Source organism: Lissotriton helveticus, chromosome 11, assembly GCF_964261635.1.
Source record: "Lissotriton helveticus chromosome 11, aLisHel1.1, whole genome shotgun sequence".
In the NCBI taxonomy this organism is placed as follows: domain Eukaryota; kingdom Metazoa; phylum Chordata; class Amphibia; order Caudata; family Salamandridae; genus Lissotriton; species Lissotriton helveticus.
The window spans coordinates 199,605,234-199,630,212 of record NC_136072.1 but is presented as its reverse complement, the minus strand read 5'-3'; the positions used below and the strand labels follow the sequence as shown (position 1 = coordinate 199,630,212).

Genomic DNA, 24,979 nt, shown 5'->3' with positions numbered 1-24,979 from the left:
AGCCACTTCTACATGTTGAAAACAAAGATATTTCTTCCACATGTCTAAATAAATTTTGAAAGATGGATATCTTCAATCCGAGTATGAACTGATAATTACCTTATGACTATGGAATAAGACCACTCGGTCTCTCTCACGTTGTGCTCAGGGGTGTTCTCTCCCTAGGCGGGGGAGCTGTTCCTCAGTCTTGCACTTTCCACTGCCTGGCCAGACAGTGTTTACCCCTAGCAGCACACTTCAATCCATTACAAATCGTCTACCACGGATCATATTTGCTGTGCGAGCTCCCCATTACCTTTGAAATTTGGGGTAACGCAAGGCAGCGCAGGTAACTACCTTGCGATACACTAGATGGTGGGGGCTTTACATGGGTGGAGTGTGGGTGTTCCCACGCATCCACTTAAGAATTCTGACACAATCCCAGATTTACCAACACTGGTAGACCTAGTAATGCATTAGAATTGTACCCCTTCCCATCAGTGGCACAACGAGGAGATATATCTTTATTTCATTTTGTTTTTTTCTCTTTTTAAGTGTGCTGAATTCTGCAGCACAATTCAAAAGAGGATAGCTCCTCTTAGGATTATTTTTGGTGCAGGAAGGTGCCCTTCTTGCACAGAAACAATCTTGCATACAACTCAAGCACCCTTGCAGCATGGTGCAAGGGTCCCTACGTTAGGGCAAGGCAGCACAATGTGCGCCAGCACAAGGAGAGGACAGGAATGGCCATCTCTTGATACATGGTGCACTCTTGCCCACTCCCTTTACCTCAGCACAGTGCAGCAAGGTGTCTTGCTGAGTTGATTTGCATTAAAAAATTATAAATCTGCCCCAATATATTACAACCAGTTAGCAGGATATTTGTGTTTGCTCCATTTGGAGTCTAGCCCGCATCTTTGCTGTGTTAATAGTTTATGGTTTGAGTTAAACCGAGGGGCTACATGGGATTGCACTCTAGTATTTCGTACACAGGGGTTTATTGAAAATAAAGAACTACAAGATGTTCAAAAGACCTGAATTGATTGCTACAGGGTCTATCATAATTATCATCTGCTTAAAAAGGTTAGACCTATGATCGCCCAAGATCATATCGTTAACGGGGGAAGGCCTCTTTAAGATTAGCACTTTTGGAGTAGGAGCAGGTCAAGAATGGACTAATGTATGCCAGTGAAAATCATTTAAGAAGTGACAATCAAATCATTGAGGAGACCTTACCTGCAGAGGCATGAACATTCCTGGTGAAAACAGTATCTAACGCATACCATTTACATGAATTGGACCTATGACTGTGTAAGCCCCAGATGACTAAGGGAGGTCAAAAAATAAGTGGACAAGGTGTCAGAGATGTTCCTCTAGCTAGATGTTCAAATCATGTAAGAGTTGCAATGCTGAGTGACGTATTATTAACTGTAATTCACGATTTGCCAGGGGGCATAGAGGGTCCCATTCAGGAAAAGTAGGAAATTATACATCTTTAATTAATTGCCACCTGCTGTATCAGTAATTTCAGAAGCAAAATTATCAGTGAAGGATTATCACAAAGGTTGGGATGGAGCCCATTTTGATGTATTCCTAGGAGCTTATGTCACACCAAAACATTGGCGATTCAGTACCCATGTATTGTAACAGTACTGTAGGAGAAACTCATTGGGGCAGTAGTACTAGAGGATATCGCCACCAGAACATCACTTTTGGCAATGCTCTGGTTACGATATCCCCTTGTCCTTACTTACAAAGCTGTGATAAGCCGCTTAACACCACCTTGTAAATAAGGCCCCTTTTCACGCTTCACTCAGTGCGAAAGGGGTGTTCAATGGGTGTTGCAGTGGGTGGTCTACCACAACACCCATTGCTTTTTGATGCTGCCACATATTAACAAGGCTTGGCCATCGCCAAAAACTAAGACCACGGAATACCTGGTCTTAGACTGGCGATAGGAGGAGAAATTATTAATTGCTCATCGGTTCTTTGCTCTTTCCATGTGTGCTGCATTCTGCAGCACACATAGAAAGAGCAAATCTCCTTTCAAGATTGTTTATGTGCAGGAAGGTGTCGCTTCCTGCACAGAAAGAATTACCCCTGCAGCGCAAGCACCCTTGCAACATGGCAGAAGTGTGCCTGCACTGGAGCCAGGCAGCTTTATTAGCGCTACCGGTATGGGAAACACAGAGGTGCGGTGAATTTTTGTAAATAAGGCGCATCCCTAAGTTTTAAACCCTCCCATGCTCATGACGAGCTCAGCTCGTCATGAGCCATGGTGGTCGTGTGCTCATGATGAGCTGAGCTCGTCACAACGGCCAGAACGCTTGCACGAGGGGCTAATTCCCCCGCTGTGCTGAAAGTTCTATGAAAACGGGTGTGGCCATAACGAGCTCAGCTCGTCATGAGCACATGGCCACCGTTGCTCATGATGAGCTGATCTCGTCATGAGCACCGGTGCGCCGTGCGCGCCGCCCGACCCCCAGCACAGCGAAGGAATTAGCCCCGCAGTGAAGGGGTTAAAAATGTTGGAGCGTGGCATTGCCATTTTTGGCGTAAAACCGCACTCCGACATTTTATTGTAAATATCCCCCATTGAGTTTGAGAGTTGCTGTGTGATTCTTTTACTAGGAAGTTGTACTCATTGTCAAAGGAGGGATATTGTCAATGGTGCCCAGCCACCGAGCTCTTGTAGCAACCGCACAAACGTTCAAAAGAGACCCTTCCACGATTGAGATCTCCATTTTAGTTTTGATCAGTTTTTCATTCTGGCGATGGTCTAAAGTGATGGCAGTCTCAGCTCTTTTTTAGAAAATTGAGAAATATGTAAACAGTCACATGGAAAACAAAATTGTGGCGATTCTCTAATGTGTTGGCAGCCTGAGCACTTTTTCAGAACAGTGAGCAATATGTCGAGAGCCACTTTAAAAATAAAATTGCCCCGGAGTGTGTCAATGGGTTCCTTCCATGGCCTCCTTTCCTACGTGTCTCTAACATCCCCACAAATCCCTTTGATTACAGGGGAATGAAGATTGGAGCGGTTTTGAAAAATTCTTTTGGATTAGAACCCGCAGTGGAATGCACATCACTAAGCGATTATGGCCTCTCGTTTAAATGATGCATTTTACACGGGGGAGTAAATATAAGCGGTCAGCAATGGAGGGGAAAGCGATGCCATTACAGTCACCAAATGAAAGCACTACTACCGCTCTTCCTCGAATTACCACACGTTAGCAGAGTGCTGCTTTAATATGACAGCTAATATAACTCATTGGAGAGATTACTGGAGTGGACGAGGGCCTGAGGGGTCCTGTTACACCCCCCCACCACCCCCCCCACACCCCCGCCTACAGCAGAGAGACAGACCAGGCTGACAGGCAGGAGGATGGCAGAAAGACAGGCACATATACATTAACTCCCGCCAGGACAGAAGCAGGGACAACTGTGTTCATGGTCATTACCTCCTCGTCCAGTCTTCCTCGCCACAGTATTATACATATGAGCCTCCGGCTCCACACAGAACTCCAAGTAAATAAAAAGAGCAGCGCTCTAGTCTCCCCTCCCTCCTCCAATAGGGCCCCAGAGGCTTCATCCAATCCTATAAAAGGATACAAACCCACCAGCCCAGCCTGTTCTTTTTTTCTGCACTTCTCCGAGTGCTGTGATTTCCCTGCTGGTCAGGTGAGTGGGTCGGGGTTCCTGCTTTAGCGGTTCCCCTTGCCCTATGGTATCTAGTTGGGGGAAGTTTGTTGGTGTTTGCATGCTTTCGTTTATCGTTTCATTGGGCTTCGTTTTGCTGTTTGTATTGTTTCCCCCTTCTTCTGCCTGGATGCCTCGCGTCCTGCTTCAGCGGACTGGCGTGGCTTCTCTGTCTGGGGCTGGTTTTGGTTTTATTTGGGCGGGACGCCTTGTGTCCTGTGTGCCGTTTTTTTGTTCCCGGCCGCGCGTCCTGCTGAGCGGACGTTGCACGGCCGGGTGCGTGTTCTCTGGGAGCCGGGTGCTTCAGTTGAATTTTACCGGTCTGCGGGCTTACCTGGTGCCGGTCTCCGCGCCGGCGTGTTTCATGCCTCTTCGTGTTTCCTGCGGAGCGGGAGGCGCATTCAGGGGTTCGTTGGGCTCGGCGCGCTGCAGTCTGTGCCTCTTTCTACTGCGGCGCGCGGCTCTTCCGGCTGCTTTTGTGGCCTTCGGCTTCAGTCCGGGTGGAGTTTGTTGGGTTGCTTAGCAACCTGGGGTCCTACTTTACCAGGCCTGTTCTTCGTTTTGCCTGTGTTTGTTTTTTCTTACACGTGGCTGGCTGTCATGGATCTTTCGTCTGGCCTGGGTGATCCTGAACCTTTGGACGTGGCTTCCAGTTCGGGGGTGCATGTTCCCTCTATGGCGCTTTTGCAGCAGATGATAAATACTGCAGTTTCTGCTGCTTTGCAGGGTCATGTTCCTGACCCTCCTCCTAAGAAGGCGAGGGTTGATGGCGCTGCTGCTGATGCTGATTCGGAGAATGAGGAGGCGGTTGATGTCAGGGGTCGCTTTGTGCAAGGTGCCGACCTGAAGGAGGTGCTGGGTCACATTCGCGAAAACTTGGTGTTCCCTGCTTCTGTGGTGCCTCTGGAAGACGATCTGTTCTCGCAATATCGTCGTCCCGAGCCTGATTCTTTGCCTCTCCATTCCTCTGTATTGCAGGTCCTGGAGAATGAATGGAAGGATGTAGACAAAGGTTCCTTTCCTCGTTTCTTGAGTAAGAGGTACCCTCTTCAGGATTTTGCGGTGAAATACCCTGCCTCCGTGAAGGTTGACTCCTTGTTGGCGAGCATGTCTTCACATGGGTCCGTTGTCTCGGAGGACTCTTCTCCTGCTGACCCGGTTGACCGTAAGGTGGATGGTGCTGTGAAGCGCACTTTTGCGGCTGCCAATTTTTCTATCAGAGCTGCGGCCTATTCATCTTACACTATCCAGTCCTTGCTCAAGGATTTTCAGTCTCTGTCGGAGTTGTTAGACCAGGGGGAGGATGTTTCTTCTACCCTGGCGATGATGGAGCAGCAGGTTCGTCTGCTGTCTGATGTCTCCTTTGATTCGCTGGGGGCTGCTGCTTCTGCGGCCGGATCCTCTGTGGCTGCGAGGCGTCTGTTGTGGCTCCGTTCCTGGAAGGCTGATGCTGCACAGAAGAACTTGCTCATGAAAATCCCTTTTTCTGGGGTTAAACTTTTTGGTTCATCTCTTGACGACATGGTGAAGAAGACGGCGGAGGACCGTAAACTGCTTGCTCCTGACCGTCCTGGCAGATTCTGTGCCTTTGGTTCCCAGCGGTCTTTTGGTTCCTCGAAGAGGGGTCGGGCTGGTCAGCCCTTTCGTGGACGGGGGCGTGGCCGGGGTGCTCCCTCCTTTGATAAGTCCCGGTTCTCCGGCGCCTCTGCCTCCTCCGCTCCTGCTTCCAAATCGTGACTGGATCGCTCCTGGTGTAGGTCCGGTTGGGGGTCGCCTCACTTGCTTCCTGGACTCTTGGCGCGAGACTGTGTCGGACAAATGGGTGCTTCAGGTGATCTCGGAGGGTTTGCGCATTGGATTTGCCCGGACGCCCCCAGACTGTTTCAGGGCCACTCCTTGTCCCAGGGATCCTGTGAAGCGATTGGCGCTTTTGGACGGCATTGCTTCCCTGGTGGTCAAGTGGGCGATCGTTCCTGTGCCCAGCGACCAATTGGGAAGAGGGGTGTACTCTATTCTTTTCCTGGTGTCCAAGCGCACAGGGGATCTTCGACCGGTGATGGACCTGAAGTGGGTGAATACTTTCATCCCTCACCAGGGGTTCAAGATGGTCTCCCTTCCTTTGATCCTTCCTCTGATATCTCAGGGGGATTTCCTTGCTTCGTTAGACCTGAAGGATGCTTACCTGCATGTTCCTCTTCATCCGGACTTTCAGAAGTTTTTCCGGTTTTGTGTGCAGGGTCGTCATTACCAATTCCAGGTATTGCCTTTTGGGCTCTGCTCTGCTCCCCGGATCTTTACTAAGATTCTGGCTCCTCTTGTTGGACATTTGCATGGAGAGGGGGTTAGTGTTTTTCCTTATCTGGACGACATTCTAATTTCTGCTTCTTCTCTTCCTAAGGCGGAGTTGCATGTCCAGAAGGTGTGCCATGTCCTGACGCATCATGGGTTCCTCGTGAATGTACCGAAGTCCTCCCTGGTTCCTGCACAAGAGTTGACTTTCATTGGGGCTCTGTTCAAGACTCTGTTGGGGATGGTGTTCCTGCCCCCTCCCCGTGTTTTGTCCCTGATGTCTGCTGTTCGTTCCCTGTTGGTGGGGGTTTCTCATCCTGTGAGCCTGTGGTTGCGAGTTCAGGGTCTGATGTCGGCCTCATTGTTGACGGTGCCGTGGGCTCGCCTCCATATGTACCCGGTGGTGTCCCACATTTTATCGCATTGGGACCCCTGTTCCCTCGATATGGATGTTCTGGTTCCTATGTCGGAGGAGGTTCGGGTGGTCCTGGGTTGGTGGTTGGACGAGGGTCATCTGTCCAAGGGCCGCCCTTTTCTGATTATGCCCACCCGCGTGGTCACTACCGATGCCAGCCTGCTGGGATGGGGTGCTACTCTGGGGGTTTCGACGACTCAAGGGATTTGGCCTCAGTCGGTTTTGTCATGTTCCTCCAACTACAAGGAACTGAAGGCCGTCCTTCTGGGTCTGTTGGAATTCTCGGATCTTGTTCGGGGTCACCACGTGCAGATCCGGACGGACAATCGGGTTGTGATGTCTTATGTGAACCATCAAGGGGGGTGCAAGGTGCGCTCCCTCAGTTGCCTGGCTCGTCGGATTGGTTCTTGGGCGGAGGTGCATCTGGAGTCCCTGTCTGCCATCTACCTGCCGGGTGCGGAGAACACTGTGGCGGATTGTCTGAGCCGGGTGTTTCCTTCCATGGGTTCCTTGTCTCTCACGAAGTGGGTGTTCAGGAGGTTGCAGATGATGTTTGGTTGTCCGATTGTGGACCTGTTTGCGTCCCGGGACATTGCCCAGACCCGTTGTTTTTGCACGATTATGCCTTGCCGGGACGCCTGGAGGGTGGACGCCCTTTCGTTCCCTTGGCCGGAGGGTCTGCTGTATGCATTTCCCCCTGTTCCCCTGCTTCCGGCGGTATTACAGAAGATCAGGAGGGAGGGGTCGCTGGTGCTTCTGATTGCGCCTTGTTGGAAGCGTCGCCCTTGGTTTCCCCTTCTGAGGGAATTGGCTGTGTCTCCGGGTTGGCCCTTGCCGTTCGTGCCGTATCCTCTGATGGGTCCTCTTCTTCCTCTGCCTGTGTTCCGTTCCCTGGGTCTGCGGGCCTGGCTCTTGAGAGGGAGTCTCTGATGCGTGAAGGTTGTTCGGTGGCTGTGGCTGGTGTCATTCAACAGTCCCGGAGGCCTTCTACGCTTAAGTCTTACGCCAAGCATTGGGATCATTTTGCTTCTTGGTGTGTTGATCGTGGGCTGACGTTGGATGCTTTGGATCCGGCTCGCATTCTGGACTTTCTGAACGATGGGTTTGTGTTGGGATTGGCCATTTCGACCCTTCGGGCTCAGTGGGCCGCCATTCGGGCATTTCATGTACTGCCTTTGGTTTCCATTTCTCCGTTGGTTGCTCGGCTTTTTAAGTCTCTTTCTTTCCAACGGCCACGTCCTATCATGTGTCCTCCTCCTTGGGACCTTCCTTTGGTTTTGCGCTCCTTGCAGTTGGCTCCTTTCGAGCCTTTGGAGTCTGTGGACCTGAAGTTTTTGACTCTCAAGGTGGTGTTTCTGGTGGCGATTGCCTCTGCCAGGCGTATGGGGGAGTTGGGTGCTTTCCTTCGTTCTGCCCCGTTTTTGTTGGTTTTGGCGGACCGGGTGGTCTTGCGCCCTCATCCCACTTTTGTTCCTAAAGTGGATTCTTTTTTTCACCGGTCTGCCGAGGTGGTTCTTCCGGTTTTGTGTCCTGATCCCTCCTCGGCTGAGGAGTCGCTTTTGCACCTCTTAGATGTTAGGCGTGCCTTGCTGATTTACATTTCTCGCACTTCTCCCTTCTGTAAGGTTGACTGCTTGTTTGTGAATTATGGTTTGTCGCGTCAGGGTATGAAGCCCTCCCTGTCCACGATCAGTCGGTGGATCAAGGAAGCCATTCTCTTGGCTTATGCTTCGGTGTCTGAGGTTCCATCCCTTCCTGTTCAGGGTCGTTCCACCAGGTCGGTGGCTGTTTCCTGGGCTTCTTTCAAAGGGGTGTCTATGGAGGATGTTTGTAGGGCTGCTACGTGGTCCTCTCCGCATACCTTTATGTCCCATTACTGCCTCCAGATTGGGGGTGGGGGTTCTGTTTCGTTTGCCTCCTCTGTTTTGACTGCTGGGGTGCCTTAAGAGGTTGTCCATTTTTTGGGTTGTTATGCCTCTGTATATTAAAATATGTTTTCGCTGCACTGATGGTGTGGTCTGTTTTCCTTACATGAAGCTGATTGCTTTGGTATCGGCTCATATGTATAATACTGTGGCGAGGAAGACTGGACGAGGAGGTAATGCCCCGGTTACTTACCGGTAATCTTCATTACTCCGAGGCCATGTCTTCCTCGCCACAGTATAGTTTCCCTTCCCTCCCGGCCCTGGTGGTGGCTTCATGTCTGCGGCTTGGTTTTTCAGGCTGGGCTGGTGGGTTTGTATCCTTTTATAGGATTGGATGAAGCCTCTGGGGCCCTATTGGAGGAGGGAGGGGAGACTAGAGCGCTGCTCTTTTTATTTACTTGGAGTTCTGTGTGGAGCCGGAGGCTCATATGTATAATACTGTGGCGAGGAAGACATGGCCTCGGAGTAATGAAGATTACCGGTAAGTAACCGGGGCATTACATTATCTGCAGAAATATGGGATGATGTCTCCTTCAGCAGCCTCTGAGATAAAGACGAGGCTCAGAGTGAACATGAGAATACGAGCGTGCTATGGTAAAGCCTCACAAAATAAAAATGTGCCATCTGCTTTTCATTTCGCTATTACACTGCAAAGTATAATAGCCATTTTATCATCTAAAGTGTAGCTTTTAACTTAAATGTAGTGAAACCTTGGACTGTGAGGACATTACTACTAAAGACTGAACCATCCCTGGCCAATAAATTGCATGTACTTTCCAATTTCCGAGCACGTCAGGAACCGACCTCTTCCACCAGCGATATCTAAATCTAAATATTGATTTATAAACCACCAACAACCTTGATAAGTGTTATACCTGCTGCTCAGCCAGTGTGACTGATGTGTGGAATGTTGGTCTGTGATGATGCCTTGGAATGTTGGATGAGTGGGAGTCTCAGTTGGAGAATGGGCTGAGCAGCAGAAATGCTGCTCCTGGTGGGGCTCTTCATGTCATCTACTTAAATAAACATCTTACATAAGTTACCTTTAAAGTACAACACTTTGGCAACAATTTTATAAAGAAGAACCTGCGTGTGGGAACTGGATGAGAGAAGAATTATGGAAACAATGTCTACAAGAAATTAGAGCCTAAAGAAACTACAAAGGAATAACCTTTAATGAAACTACTAATACCTAGTGTGACTTATCGTCTCGCAGGTCTGAGCCCACCAGTGACCTCAAGATCGGTCGGCCCCAACCTGGGCGAGCCGGAACTATATATGTAATCTTTGACTTGAATGGAGTGGACCTGCAGTGACTTTAGCTGGATCAGAGGCGCTTGCCACACCGATGACCTATAGATCAATCTGCCTCAACCACGGTGTTGGAGGACCCGGCAGCGACAAATCTGAGGCAGCTATGAGTGTCCCTGTGTAATTCACTGTGAGGAGATCTGCCGTGTTATTACTAGAGGTTTAGCTCGTGGAGGAACCTATACAGATCTATCAGCACGTGATATGAGCATCATTGGCGGGCGTTGAATCTATATTGAATTGGCAGCTGTCAGGTGGATTTTGAACGAGAGCGAGGGGCCACCGTATGGGAAAGAGACTCGGTGGACCGATATTCCTGCGCGTGGTATGAATAAAGTTTACCTAATTCAAAATGCTCACGAGGTCACAGAGAGTTGCCATGGTGTCGTGACGAGGAAGGCCCGTGGATCTACACCGAGTCAACCAGTGACACTATCAGGCTATGGAAAGGAACGCATGCTGCACGTTATTGTTAGAGGCACGCCGCACGCATGAGCCGTGAACTACACGGCATGCTTTATCATTGCGTGTCGGCATCTTTAATCTTCTATCTCTCAAGCTAGTTTGTTCAATGCACCTCCCCTGTCATACAGCTCCTCTGGATTCGGAGGTCATCATGAGTCCTCTCCGCCACAGTTTCCTGACAGTACTTCTGCCCAGCAAATCGGAAGTCTCAACTCTTCTTTCAACATTGCTTTTGTGTAGCAGGGCATGTTAATTTGAGATGTGCAGTGATTTAAGGGTGTCAGCCACAAACTGCGGGGAGCTTTGTCAGGTTTGGAGCACAACCTGGCAAGATATTTAACTTTCCTTTGGCGCACACCACGGTGACCACTTAATTTTTTTTTTTTTTTTCGGATGGACAGTGGTGACGACTTCAAATGAGATGTGTATTCTTGTATATTAAGAGGAGTTTTGGGTGAGAGGTCACTCAGCGGTGATCTTGAGTGTACTGGGAACTATGGGGCATATTATCAACGGGGGCGATAGGCAATTTTCGCCGCTTTGGCGGCCGTCTTCGGCTGCTAAGCGGCGATAATACTATTGCCATATTAGCAAGCTGTTAGCGACAGCTTGTAGGCGATAGCGAGCAGTTTGGGGCCCGCTTTGCATGTCAGCGATATTTATCGCTAATGACATGCAAAGTGGACGTACCCAACCCGTTAGCGACTGAAAGCAGTTGCTAACATTGCTATCGCCTATTACCAACACAGGCGTAGCGATGGAAATATTCACGCTAAGCGCAAATATCTCCAAAAACTAACACCTGCTCAGACCAGTTCTTAGCCATTATATACAATGGGAGGGTGGATATAATGGCTAAGATCCTGTTAGTGATAATGCGTGAATATCGCTGTATTCTCAGCGATATTCACGGATTTTGCTGCTATCGCCGGGAATTTTATCGCTTTTGAGATAAACGTTGCTAATAGCACGTTATCTCAGCAATAAAATCCTGTGATGCGCGGCAATAAAAAAATTGCCGCTAACCCTACTTAGCGATATATATCGCTATTTGTTGATAATATGCCCCTATGTCCTATGCATTGCCTCGTTATGTCTGTGTATTATTACTGGTTCATTGCCTTAACAGCGTGTTGGGTACCCCATACTGTATTTCCACCACAGTGTTGTTGCCTGGGTGAGACATACTTATATTTGGGCACAAGTGTGAGGGTTCTGAAATGAGGGTCCTGAGGTGAGACCAGGTTCTGATTCTGACGTGTGATTGAAGATTTTGTTCCACCCATGCTATGGGGTTAGGGGTGAAGAGCAGTGTTTAAGCCATGGTGCTCCACCCTGCCTATGGAGTCCAGGGTGAAGGGCAGTGTTTAAGCCAAATGACGTGTGTTTGAAGTTTTGTTCCACCGTAACAATGGGTTAGGGGTGAAGGGCAGTATTTAAGCCAAGGTGTTACACCTTTCCTACGGGGTAAGGGTGAAGGGCAGTGTTTAATCCAAGGTGGTCCACACTGCCTATGGGGTTGAGGGTGAAGGACAGTGTTTGAAGCCAACTAACTTGTTATAGACGTTTTTCCACCCTTTCTACGGGGTGAGGGTGCAGGGCAGTGGGAAATCTAAGGATTTCCACCTTTCCTATGGGGTAATGGTAAGGGGCAGTGTTTAAGGCAACTAATGTGTGATAGAAGTTTTTCCACCTTTCCTAGGGCCAGGGCTGAAGAGCAGCGTTTAAGCCAATTGACTTGTGATTGAAGTTTAGTTCCACCCTTGCTATGGGTTAGGGGTAAAAGGCAGTGTTCTGCCAAGGTGTTCCATCTTTCCCGTTTTATTTCTTCTCTTTTCTTCGTTCGTTTAGTGAGGTTCCCTACTGCGTCTCCGGTGGTTGGGTCCCTGAGTGCTGTTTTTTATGTCAGCCTGGCCTGCTGGCATGTTTGTGGCATTAGGGATTTGGTAGCAGATTTGGGGTGTGGTAGAGTGTATGTTTTTGTTGATTGAAAGGGGGAAGATGAGTGAGGTGTGTTTGTTTGATCGTTTCCTCTGTCCTGTTTGGCATGCATGGGGTAGAGAGCGTATTCATAGTGTGTCAGGTTTACTTTTTTTTTAATGGTAATATGTTTGCAATCAACAAGTTTTTGTATCTATTCCATTTTACAGGTACTTCTTTATCCCTTGTATCTTCTGTGGTCAGCATGCGAGGCCTATCGCATTTATTATGTTACATACGTGTTTTATCACGTTTGTTTTTGTGACATGTACCATTCCTAAAGTGAGTTGCCGATATTTTGCTTACTCAGTTATGCATCATGTGTGCAATGTTTTCCATCTGATGTTTCCATGCCCCTTTATTGCCTTCCGTTCGCCATGGTGTAATCATGCATGCAAGAGACTCTAATGTTATCCTAGCTTTTGTTTGCACTTCCCATTTTGCTTTTGGCTAGACTTGCATGGAGTAGTTGCTTATGATATTCTGGCTTGTGAAAGGAAGAAAGATGTGTTATACCTGCTGCTCAGCCAGTGTGACTGGTGTGTGGAATGTTGGTCTGTGGTGATGCCTTGGAACGTTGGATGAGTGAGAGAGTCAGTTGGAGAATGGGCTGAGCAGCAGGAAAGCTGCTCCTGGTGGGGCTCTTCATGTCATCTACTTAAATAAACATCTTACATAAGTTACCTTCGCACATTCTTCATAGTACAACAGTAAGTCTTCTCAGGGTGCGGTTCTCGATGAAGCACCCAGCTACAGAACAGACAGGTTTTTAAAGCTCCTCTTTGCTGGATCTTATTTCGTCAGTAGGCAGCAGTAGCTTCCCCCATTGCATGTGGTGAGGGACCCAACTCTCAACCTTTCATGCAGAGGCTGCTCCCGTAGGGGGCTCGAGAGCCGGCGCCATAACCAGCGCTGCGCCCCTGGACACAAACAAACTAGTGGGGACCGGTTTTTGGCACGCAAAGCGACCAGGAGCTAAAGAAATGCCCGGCCCCTCTCCCCGCGGGGGCCGCCGAAGAGGCGCCGACACCCTCGGCCAATGGATGCCTAGGCAGGCTACGAACTCTCCAATGGGCATGGGGCCTACCTTGCCTGGAAGGCGAATGGGGAGGCATATAAGCACTGCTCCCCCAGGCAAGCTCCTATCATATTGGAGTGGGGGAGCAGCACCGGCGGCGAAGCGCAAATTCTTGTCGAGGGTTCCATTTATATCCAAGGATTCCACGTGATGAAGGCGACGCCCCACTACGACAGAGGAACCGGCCGCTGCTGCCCGAAGAGGAACAAGGGGTGTCCCACCTGTTCCATTTGCGAGAGCGTGAAAGATGGCCTGGAGCTCCCCACCCAGCCCCACCAGCGGGAGCGAGGAGCAGGACGACGCCGAGGCTCAAACTTGGTTTTCCCGGGTAACAATAAAACATATGTTATTCAGCGCCAAGACACCCGGGGGACTGGGGCCGACGGATTTCGAGTCCCCCACGGCCCAACAGCATCGAAGTACACCACCTCGCCAGGCAACCTCAAAAGGGGAAAGGACTCGCAGAAACCGACCGAGCAAGAGCCAGAAGCGAAGGTACCCCCTCCGACTCGCAGGACAGAGCCGGGATCCAGGAGTTCGTGATCAACCACCAGCTGTTGGAAGGCAACCGAGGCGGAGTAGGGTGCCAGAACGGCGACCCGAATGTATCTTAGGCCAGAACGGCGGTGCGCACAAAGAAGCGATCCAGGGCAGCTGTACGGCATGCCTCAGAGGGGGATCGAAGGCGAGCAACTGCAGTGAGGATCGCCCGCTGCCACTGGGAGAAGCAGGACGTCTTGGGCAGGCGCTAGGAAACGCGCAGAAATGCACAACTTCCAGCACCGGCAGCATGAACGGCAGTGTGCAGGAAAGGATGCAGGTCGGTGCGGGCGGCGGTGCCCCCGAAGCAGTGTAACTGAGGTAAGCTCAGCAGACGGGGGCAGCATAGCTTAAAACGGCCATTACATACACTATTTTGTTCGGGTCAAAGCGAGGGGCTAGCTCTCTTGATTGTGCAGGAAAGGGGTACCGAAAAAAGGAAACCTGCAGTAGATAAGTAGAGGATTAGTGTAGTCACTTGCTTGTCCGGTTGTGTATGAGTATAAAAAGGCTCAGAGAGGACAATTGGGCCAGTCCGGGCGGGCGGCAGCGACACTGAAACAAAGGGAGCTCAGCAGAGCGGGCACAACATAGCCGCGACTTACAGCTGCCATGGCCTGCATTCGCCTGCAATATGAAAAGCTGGCGTTGGCGAAAAATGCACCAATATCGTCTGAGTTTGTTGCTAGGTAGATGCACCTTATAGCATGGCAGGGTGATGGCCAGCTAGTGCTCAACAACGGAGTCGGCGGAAAGCTTAGCAAATCTGCCCGAGTGTAGGACGGAAGGAGAGGGTTGCCAGGTTTAAATAAGTCAAGTGAAATGTCACATTCAAGAGGATCACTGGGCGAGGGGGGCATCCCCCATGGGTTTCAAGGTAAAAACGTCCACCAGAGAGTGAGTTGAGGGTCTCCGATCCGAAACACAGCATGAAAAAAAAAAAAAAAAAAAAAAAAGGGACGGCCTTGGGGAGTTACGAAGAAAACAACAAGACTCATACAACTGGCTAAGGTGTGAGGCCAGGGTCGTTCACCGTGATTAATCACGTAGCATGGCTAAGCAAAGTAATGGGTCAGTCAGCATGCAGCACACTAGACACAAACCCGGCCAGTTCAGCCGCCTAAGCCACCAATTGGATGAGGTGCACGAGGCAAACAATAAAGGAAAATTAGTTGTTCAAAGCTAACCTTTAAGGAGTAAAGTGGGGGAATCATTAGTTAAAGGTAAATGTCAGTACTGGTTATGTTTATTCTTGTTAGAATTGAAGACGCAAAAAGGCGCCAGGCAGAGGGGTTGACGGTTGCCATAAGATACAGCAGGCACATATGTTCTCTCAGCAAAAAGAGCGTGCTGCATTGTGGGCACCTCAGGGAAAGGTTTTTGTACTGGTGTGTGCCAGCTCAAGTCTAACATTCAAAGGGACGAGTCAGGCTAAGTGGCAGACAAGAATGAAGGCCCGTTTCTGGGCCTCTCCTTCCACGACGCCTTTCAACCACGTTCTACTCAGCCGCCACCACATTTTGTCTGCATTCGAAGGCGTTCGTACCGTTAAGCCAAGGCTTCATGGCCTCCCATGGTTCTTGTTTGGTAAGAGTTTCCGGTGCATTTGAGCTGTCTCTTATCAGTTTATAGCATCGCTGAGGTCGAGGGGGGAAATAGGAGGAAGGCACAACAAAAAACCTTAGCTTCCTGGCTCTCCCGCGGTTAAGGGGGCTTTTTTCTGTTTTTGCTGAAGGCAGATCTTTTATATCTGTTAATCGAGGATACATATGACACAGGAATAGAAAACACCTTGTTACATATTGGGAGAGAATGGTATAGTATGTAAGAGCTCCTGTGGCACTAAGTGAATGGTTACATTCCCTTTGTAAATTCAGGGTTGCGAAGGTCGGACAGGCTTATAACTGCTACCACTAGGATACGGGAGCAGCACATGCAGATTCCATGCATCCGCTTCTAATTCGCAGCCCGGTAAGGGGTTACGGCCGACCGAAGATGGCCAATTCCCCCCTCGCCGGGGGAGCTACACCATCACCAGGCCCCTTTTGTACCTGGTTTCGCCCGCAAACAAACCTCTTCCCTCCACTGTGCCAGAACGCGTAACGCAAACAAGGTGCCCGGGTAAAGCACTCCAATACCTTCAGGTCAGTGACTGTTGAAACTGAAAAAAAAAAAAAAAAAAAAACATTTGCGCGCATCGAAGCAGCGTTTTTGATTCAGAGTAATGTTTTGCAAAATATGGCGTGTTTATGGCGCGTAGGCCGAGCAGTCATTGCATTGGGGCGACTTTGCTTCCCGTGCCATATATAGAGTATCGAATGTGTGTTGTCTCTAACCTGCGATGCTTTCATTTTAACTAAACAGGCTACGGCAGATTTTCGGCACTCTTAAAAAAAAAAAAAAGTCTACTTGCTGAAAGTGCAAAGACATGCTAGTGTTCAGACGTTGCTATCCCTGGAGCGAGAATCTTTAGGCGAAGTATTAAATTGATCCATAGTAAGGCGTAGATGTTGAAATCCACATCCTTTCTACTCAGTGACTTGCCATGGCGAGAAAAGCAAGCAGCTCTAATGGAACTGGTCTCACATTAGGGACCGTGTATGTATTTAATTAAGCACCACATTAGCCCAGGTGCGGAAACATTGACTGTCCTCGAACAGGGAGTAAGCACCAAGCTGCAGGGCCTTCGGGTTCCTATCACTAAGAAACGATATTTGGAAAAATATTATTGTCTACAAGGGCTTGGGGAAGACAATTTCTATGGACGGGAATCTAGAGAAAGCTAAAGGTTTCTGGTATTTTACTTATACTCGCCACTTGTCGTTGGCTACCACGAAAGTTAAATAGAGGCAGTCCCCCAGCGGAAAGCAATTCAGGGTATGACGGGAACACGCCTCAGTGACCCCACTGTCGACCACTGGCAAGGAATACGCCAGGGGGTCAGAGGTCGGAATGGGACGTCCACAAATCAGTGTGCCCAGGACCATGAATAGTGTGGCATTAGTTTACGTTGTTTAGAGCAATCAGAATCGACAGAAGTGGGAAAGTCTGCTACATGATGACCAAGTCTCATTTAAACCGCTGCTTCCCTATGGCCACAATCCCTAACAGGGCAAAGCCAGAAATGGTCGCCAGGGAGCACGGGAATACAATCATTCATATGGTACCATAATGTTCTCGTTTTCTGCATAACTCCCTGATTTTACAATGCATTTACAATATAGTTACTCTGCTCCTTGCGCTAGCCAAACCCCCAGCAATGCAATTTGTGTCTGGCTCGCTGTTCTGGTATTATAAGGCATAAAGTACGTGTGCATACTGTATCAGGTTTTTCTGTACCCTCAGAGTTGGAGGAGGCCAAACAGCACTCACACTCAAGAACAGTTGTCCTTAACTTGTGGAACGGGGACCGAAACACCTACTCATGGTGTCCGTGAATGTTTTGAAAACAGATGTATATACCACAATCCTTAGCAGGGCAAAGCCAGAAATGGTCGCCAGGGAGCACGGGAATACACAGAATGCCCACATTGGCGTGCAAGTGGTAGGGAGCTCCACATTTCTGGTAAGAGTCCGGATTTCTACTGTACACCAAGAGGGCCGAAGGGGTTGAAGCACGCGACCCCGACCGGAAATAGCCAGACACATAAGCCTGGGGTAGGAGGATGAGGGGAGACACAGTTGAGCAAGCATGGCAAGAACCAGCTGGCCCAAGGCAGGGCGCCAGCCTGTTATCCTGCAGCAGGTATCTGGGGGAGCCTCATCAGATGAAAAGCAGGGGCAGTTAACAGTTTTAATCGATGTTATACGTGGTGGCCTCCGGGCACTGCAGACCTGCTGTCGGGGCATTGGATAGCCGTTCAGCGCCGAGGCTAGTATAATTTTGGTTAAGAGCCAGGCTGCCGACCCCCCCCCCCCCCCGCTGCAAGGACCATGAACAACGCAGACCACAAAGGGAAGGCAAGGTCAACAGGTCACAAGGCAAGGCGTGATTGAGAGCATAGATTGGACAATAGAATAAGCAAAGGCAATTCAAAAGCGTAAAATAAATACATAAATAAATAAATAAATAAACCTTTGGACAAGAGTGCAATGGAGCAAGCGGCTACAAAGTTGAGCAAATATTTACCAATACAGCATTGACCGAATGGGAATGATCGCGGCACCTCAATAGAACTGGCCCAGACAGCTTGCTGGCAGTGTCCTGGCCCCCGGGGACAAGGGTAAGAGTACGCTCATTATACGGGCTCAGACGGGCAGGAGAGAAGACCAGGGCGGCCTACCAGCTTGAGAAAAAGTGGAGGCCATGCTCCGGCAGGCCCCCCGGGAAGCCTCACAAGGGGGCACCGAGGGAGAAAACGGAAGACATCCTTGTAAGGAAGAGAGAGGGTGGATGCCTAAGTTGGGCCAACCTATGGGGGGCGATGGTCTTGGCAGGGTACAAACAAGGAAGAGCAGGACGTAGTTGGGGGGAGCCGCGGGGAGACGGAAGCCTCCCAGACGGCGTGGCGAAGAACTACGCTGATATCGGTTGGTACGGAGGCACACCGGAGGGCGGTGTGCCAGAATAGGTCCACTCACCTTCAGATGCCTCACGGCTGGGTGAGTTGGCCTAAGGACAGGTGTGTAGGACCACTCACTCTGGGATGCCTCACGGCTGGGAAGGAAGTTGGCCTACCAATGATGGGGGGGGTAGCAAACGGAGACGGCGCTCGCAGCCCAGACCCCGCCTGAAGGCAGGCCACAACAAGAGCGGACAAGGTAGCGAGGGGGCCTAACTCCGGGACAGAAGCTACCCCCTCCCCGCGCAAAGTGAGCGCAAAAACCAACCTACCAAAGAGAACGACCCAGAAGGGCCAAGAGACAATAACAAGGAAGTTTTGTCAGGACATAACATGCAAAATATGCAAAGTATATACCTGTTTATTTGTATTCCTAATAAACTGCGGCCAACAAATGACCACTATGTGACAAAGGTGTACGTTGGCTTTTTCTTGTCCGGATAAGGAATACAGTATGGGAAAAGGTGGTATACATGTGGGAATGGGGGAGAGTGCGGGGGTTAATGCAGAGGCTGCTCCCGTAGGGGGCTCGAGAGCCGGCGCCATAACCAGCGCTGCGCCCCTGGACACAAACAAACTAGTGGGGACCGTTTTTTGGCGCGCAAAGCGACCAGGAGCTAAAGAAATGCCCGTCCCCTCTCCCCGCGGGGGCCGCCGAAGAGGCGCCGACACCCTCGGCCAATGGATGCCTAGGCAGGCTACGAACTCTCAAATGGGCATGGGGGCCTACCTGGCCTGGAAGGTGAATGGGGGAGGCATATAAGCACTGCGCCCCCAGGCAAGCTCCTATCTTATCGGAGTGGGGGAGCAGCACCGGCGGCGAAGCGCAAATTCTTGTCCCACCCACCCACACCTAAGGAACAGCAATGTCGCAGGGCTGAGGAACAGGCAAAGCGTGGCGCAGAACTACGCTGATATCGGTTGGTACGGAGGCACACCGGAGGGCGGTGTGCCAGAATAGGTCCACTCACCTTCAGATGCCTCACGGCTGGGTGAGTTGGCCTAAGGACAGGTGTGTAGGACCACTCACTCTGGGATGCCTCACGGCTGGGAAGGAAGTTGGCCTACCAATGATGGGGGGGGTAGCAAACGGAGACGGCGCTCGCAGCCCAGACCCCGCCTGAAGGCAGGGCACAACAAGAGCGGACAAGGTAGCGAGGGGGCCTAACTCCGGGACAGAAGCTACCCCTCCCCACGCAAAGTGAGCGCAAAAACCAACCTACCAAAGAGAACGACCCAGAAGGGCCAAGAGACAATAACAAGGAAGTTTTGTCAGGATATAACATGCAAAATATGCAAAGTATATACCTGTTTGTTTGTATTCGTAATAAACTGTGGCCAACAAATGACCACTATGTGACAAAGGTGTACGTTGGCTTTTTCTTGTCCGGATAAGGAATACAGTATGGGAAAAGGTGGTATACATGTGGGAATGGGGGAGAGTGCGGGGGTTAATTTGGGACTCCACCGAGGTATTTGTCTATATGTGTCCCTCAGACTTCATGTGCATTCTTTTGTGCTGGACCAGATCTTCGGACAAGTTGTAGCCTCAGTTGTGGCTGCGTCTGTATAAACGAGACCTAGGGGGATTGCTTTAGGGCCAATTTCAGTTTTGTCTCGAAATGGACAACTTTAGTACTCTGTGGAGCTCATGTCAACACAACAGGAACGATAGACCAACAACAATATCCAGAATGGGGCATGAGACCGTCTGCATTCAGGCTCTGGGTTCTTTTGGTGAGCCAGCTTGAGTCACGCCATCTGCGATGTGTCCTTAACATTTTGGGTCAGCCTGTGCCATTTAAATTAGTGATTGAATGAAGGAAGAAAAAAGACTTATAGAGCACAGCAGTTGCCCAAAGGCGTCAAGGCACTAGTAGCAATCAGCTGCATAGTAGTCCTTCTTGACCATTTTAACTGATTATTACATCAGATCATGAGCAGTGTGGTCTCTGTACACTGAAGGTAACAGCAACGATTTCAGAAGCCTGTGAGTGCACTGGAGTGGGCAATGCATGGAAAAATATCATAACGACTGCGCGTTTGAACTCGAAAATGCCAAAACGTTATTGAGTTGAAGGGGGATGTGACCTCACATGCAAGGGTACGACGTGACTTACTTCCTCACGATTTCGGTATTCCTGGAAGACCTCTAGTATTCATGACAGAGTTGATTACGTTTGACTACACACAGAAGAGAAACTTTGCCTTTGCAGAGTGTTTAATACTTGCCTTAATCATAGGTGTCGAGGTTATCACTGCCCAGAAATATGTGCTTTGAATCCATTCAGCCACGTGACGACCTATCATCCGCATACAAGTACCAGGATGTATCAGAATCATCATTGCGAGGTATGCATTTCCATGTTGTTTAATTGCTTTTAATACTTCAAAATTGTTCAATGCATCCGAACCTTGTAGAGTGGCCATGCGCATATTAAAATTATAATACTTCTAGGCAGATCTCAGTTCTTCAGGTATATAATAATAACATCTTTCAAACGAGAGGAGTCCGTGATTCCCAGGGAGAGGAAAGCCTCTCCATTCTCCCTTTTTCACCTCCCAAGCTTTCAATGTTCGATAATCCTTTGTTCTGCAGAACAAAGAATTACCGAACATTAAAAGTTACGGAGCGTTTGGGTTGTTCTCTTTTCAGGGCCCTAGTTTGGACACACACTCAACAGTTCACTTCATGGCTCTGCGCTTCTGGGGTGGAAAGTCATGAAAAGTAACTGACGTCCATGCACTTGCCTACATACGTGACATCACTTCTGGTGCCAACGACGCTGACCATGCCACGTGGAGCCAAACTGAGCCATTTGACAGCATGAAGGGGTACTGCTCAAGCAAATGTTTCTGGATCTAGTCTGACGCCTGGGAAATTCAAAGGCAAGAAATCTGCAGCTAGATATTGTCTCTACCAGAAAATGTGTTCTTTAAATCAATTAAATCCATGGGGAATAATGATTCGGACCAGATTTTACTGGGTGGGATTCTGCACTGTTTTCCAGGAGTATTAATGTTCAAATTCATAACACACTCTGTGAAGGTGGTAAATGTGAAATGGGAGTCTGGTGCTCGACAGGGATGGGCGGGTTGGGAGTGCTGGAGAAGGAAGGGGAAAGTGTCCCTGTCAAGTGGAGAGCATCACATGATCGCCAATGGCCTAGAAAACAATGCCCGAGCAGGGTTGGGGACAGAGGCTGTCGCTCCTGTTTTAGCCAGAAACTCATGCGTCATTACAGACTGGAATTACCAGCTGGTTAAATTGGTCTGGTGTTCCTGCACCCAGGAAAACCGGGTGCAAGAACACTGGGCTAGTTGTCATCAGACAGAGGGGTATCCAACCAGGACATACCACCTTGACTAAGTTGTAATGAGGGCCTTAGTGCAAGTGACACACTTATACCCCTTGCAGGAAAGCTGGCAGGATTTTCCCCGGCATGCCTTAATTATTAATTGCAGTATTTAACATCGCTGTTAATCCCATACCACAAGTCATAATGCACAGCTGCAATAAAACCAAAATGGTTTCCTGGCATAGAGGTATTCCCAATGAAGTAGTAATTTATAGCCACTAGTCTTTCTTCCATAGTAATGCCTAAGGGTGTGTTCCTCCTCATGAATATTAAGGGGAAGATTTACACAAACCCCTTGCATCACGTTTGTGCCGCAGTTGCGCCACTTTTTGTGACAAAGCGGCGGCTTAAAGAATGCGCCACATTGCGGCCCATTTACAATGTGACGCATCAAGGGAGATGTGTCACCTTGTTAAGCCCTGCGTCACATTATACTTGCATCAGTTATAATGTATGCAGGGTGAGCGTGCCCACACAGGAAAGCCTCGTAGAAGTGATGCAGTGAAATCTACAAGATTTCACTGCCCACTTCTAGGACGCCACTACTTCAAAATCCTATATCTGCATGGACCAGGTGTAAGGAGTGATGCAGTGTAATGGGAACAGGCCTCCCCATGCATTGCTGGAGTTGTGTTGTGCTTGCGACACGACTCCAGCAATATGTGAATTTTGTGCCAACAGATGCATCCGCATTTCTGGCGCATCTGTCAATTCTTGCGCCATGATGCGCCGTATTGTAAGTACGCGCATCCATGGTGGTGCAAGTGTTTCGCATGGTGGTGCAGGAGAACTGACGCATCTCTACAGATTTAAATCTGCCCCTAAGAGATAAGGTAAGTGGCATCTCTTTGTGTCACATTGAATTGCACTGCTTCCGTCCACTTTGTTCAGCATGACTCTTTATGATTTGTATTGTAGAATGTCAAAAATGTGCCGAAACCTGACGTTTTCTGACAGAATGCAGCTTATGAAAACACACCACCAAGAGCACAGTACTCAGTGTGTTTTAAATGGCGTTTGTGTCTTCTTTGCGTGGCTGTGTGATAGGCGATGTGCATTAAATGAAGACAAGATGATTCACTCTGCCGCTGACCTGTTGTATCTGGCACCGACCAGGAATGAATGCACCGTTTCTCCAAGGGAGGCAGACAGTTGTTGCAGCCTGGGGAGAGGGAATGAAAGATAAAAGCAGATTTAGAATCTATGCTCAATGACAGCTGCATATTCATCTAAAGAATTTGTGAACAATCAAAAAGTGCTTTTTTTGGGTTAAATCTACCCCTAGGGCCTCCATCAGAAAGCAGGGAAATACACTTAAAACGGGTTTATCTCCTCTTAAAAGGAGGAGCTCTTTGAAAGGCTATCAGCTGAAGCTGTCTTGCTTGGTTTTCGATCGTACAACAAAATAGTTCCATACTGTGTCAAGTGAAAAGATAATCTTACAGCGTGAAACACGTTTTGCAATTACAGGATCAATCCCAAATAAAGGATATTCTTAGGCACTGTTGAGAAACGTCACCGCATACAGACTAGCTTTGAAATAGATCTTGGATTCTTGTAAGATATCGATAAAGAATTGCTTAATTTCTCAAAATACTACAACTCCCTCCCTTGCTAAGGCCAGAAACTTTCAGATCTATTTAGTACTTAATTTGTAAAAAAAAAAAAAAAAAAAGGAAGGAAGTAAGTGCCGGGGCCCTTCTCAGGCAACCACTGCAACGTGCACAATCCATTGTACCTGACGGCGCTGCCAACAGCAGTACCAACGCAACTACTAACCATCGCACTCCTACAAGTGTGACAATTTAGACTATTCCAAGCCACCCAAAGCTATAAGAATGACATGGAACAATCTGAATTGTCATTTTAAATGTATGATGAATTAATGTTATGCTGATCTCAGAATTAGACAAACAGCACCACCATGTGGTAGACTGTCACTAGTGTGGGTGTTCAGAATTAAGTGCTGGTGCTGAGCACCGGAAATCACCGGCTCAAATTAAGCACTGGTGTGCATTCACTACATCCTTAATGGAAATTATTACAAGTTATTGGATTTAGGAGCAGGAATTTTCAATTTCAGCTGGTATTCAATACAGGTTATGGGCCTGTAAATGTTGCGTGACGAGGACGCTTGGGCCAAGGGAAGGCTATGGCATGAAAGGGGAGCAGCCCATGCTCCCTCTGTGAAATCACAGGCATTGCTTGGGGGCTGTGGGGCACATTCCCACAGCCTCCGACTGTGGTGTTACCAGGTGCAGATCCGGACCGGTGAATGCGGACCTGCTGTTCCCTTACCTGGGATTACCTGGTGCTGGAAAATCTATCCTTATCAAAGTTTAACCGCTACCGCGCTACCGCGGTTTCCCGCGGTACGCGGGAATTTAAAAAATGGCTTGATCGTGACAAAGCCAGCTCGTCATCCGCGCACCGCAGGTAACGTTAATGACGAGCTGGCTTTGTCATCAGCATCGAAGGGGTTAAGTAGTGGTGTCACACAACTAGGTTTCCCAAGATTACAGTGTGTCTAAATATAAGGTAACACACTGTAACATGACGCCACATAAAGTGGCACAGTGGGAAAGATTTATAATTTTTGTGTGCAATGCAGTGCAGTTCTGCTTTGAGCTAGGAGGACAGAGCATCACACAACATAGTTGTACTAAGATATGTTGCTGCTGTTCTCTTCTCCAATGCTCGTGTACAAACAGGCTGCCTAGCATCACACATACAACTTTGAACCACAGTGCGAAGGTGTGCGCGTGCTGTCTAGCATAGGCTTTGTACTGGAAGGCCGACCTTGCAGCACAAAATACTATGCTTGGACTAATTTTAAAATATTTCACACAACGAGTTAGTGCTTACAGTGCAGCCCAAGGCAATGTTCAATGTTTGAAGAGCTGGGAGAAATGAAAACATTTCTACTGTTAATGCCTGTTTGAAGGAGGCATCATTTTCTCACACAAAGCTGTGTCTATCAATTTGAGTACACAGCGTTTTGCATCAAAATACATGGGTGGTAGCATAGGAACGCCCAGGTGCCTCCCATGGGGTGCCCCCTTAATGCAAAGTAGTCCAAGGCAATGCAAAGCACAGTTAATATTTTGGGTAGGATAACTTTTCAGAACAAAAGTCATTTTGCGCTGTAAAGAAAATACTTTCTCAAGACTTTGCACTGGTTTGCATCACTTTGTGTGACTCTGCATGGGCTCAAAGTTTTCATACCTTTACCCCATTATGTTTTGGCCGCCGAGTGCAAAAATAAAAAGGGTTGTATTCCACAAAATATCTTCCCTTGTTTTAGAGGGTAATGGCCTATTAGAAAAAAATGGGCAAAGAGACCCAATTTGCGCTAGTTGCATCCTCACAAAGAAAAT

At 48.9% G+C, this 24,979-nt stretch overlaps 1 protein-coding gene across 2 annotated transcripts in view; it reads right to left on the bottom strand.

The window, feature by feature from the left end:
- The window catches only part of LOC144791266 (uncharacterized), a 1,067,603-nt gene that overhangs the window by 107,119 nt on the left and 935,505 nt on the right, over nt 1-24,979 (bottom strand). For both annotated transcript variants that reach the window (XM_078665920.1, XM_078665919.1), the window contains exon 6: nt 22,696-22,764. In XM_078665920.1, the coding sequence (XP_078522046.1) occupies nt 22,696-22,764 (69 nt within the window). The remainder of the gene's footprint in view (nt 1-22,695; nt 22,765-24,979) is intronic.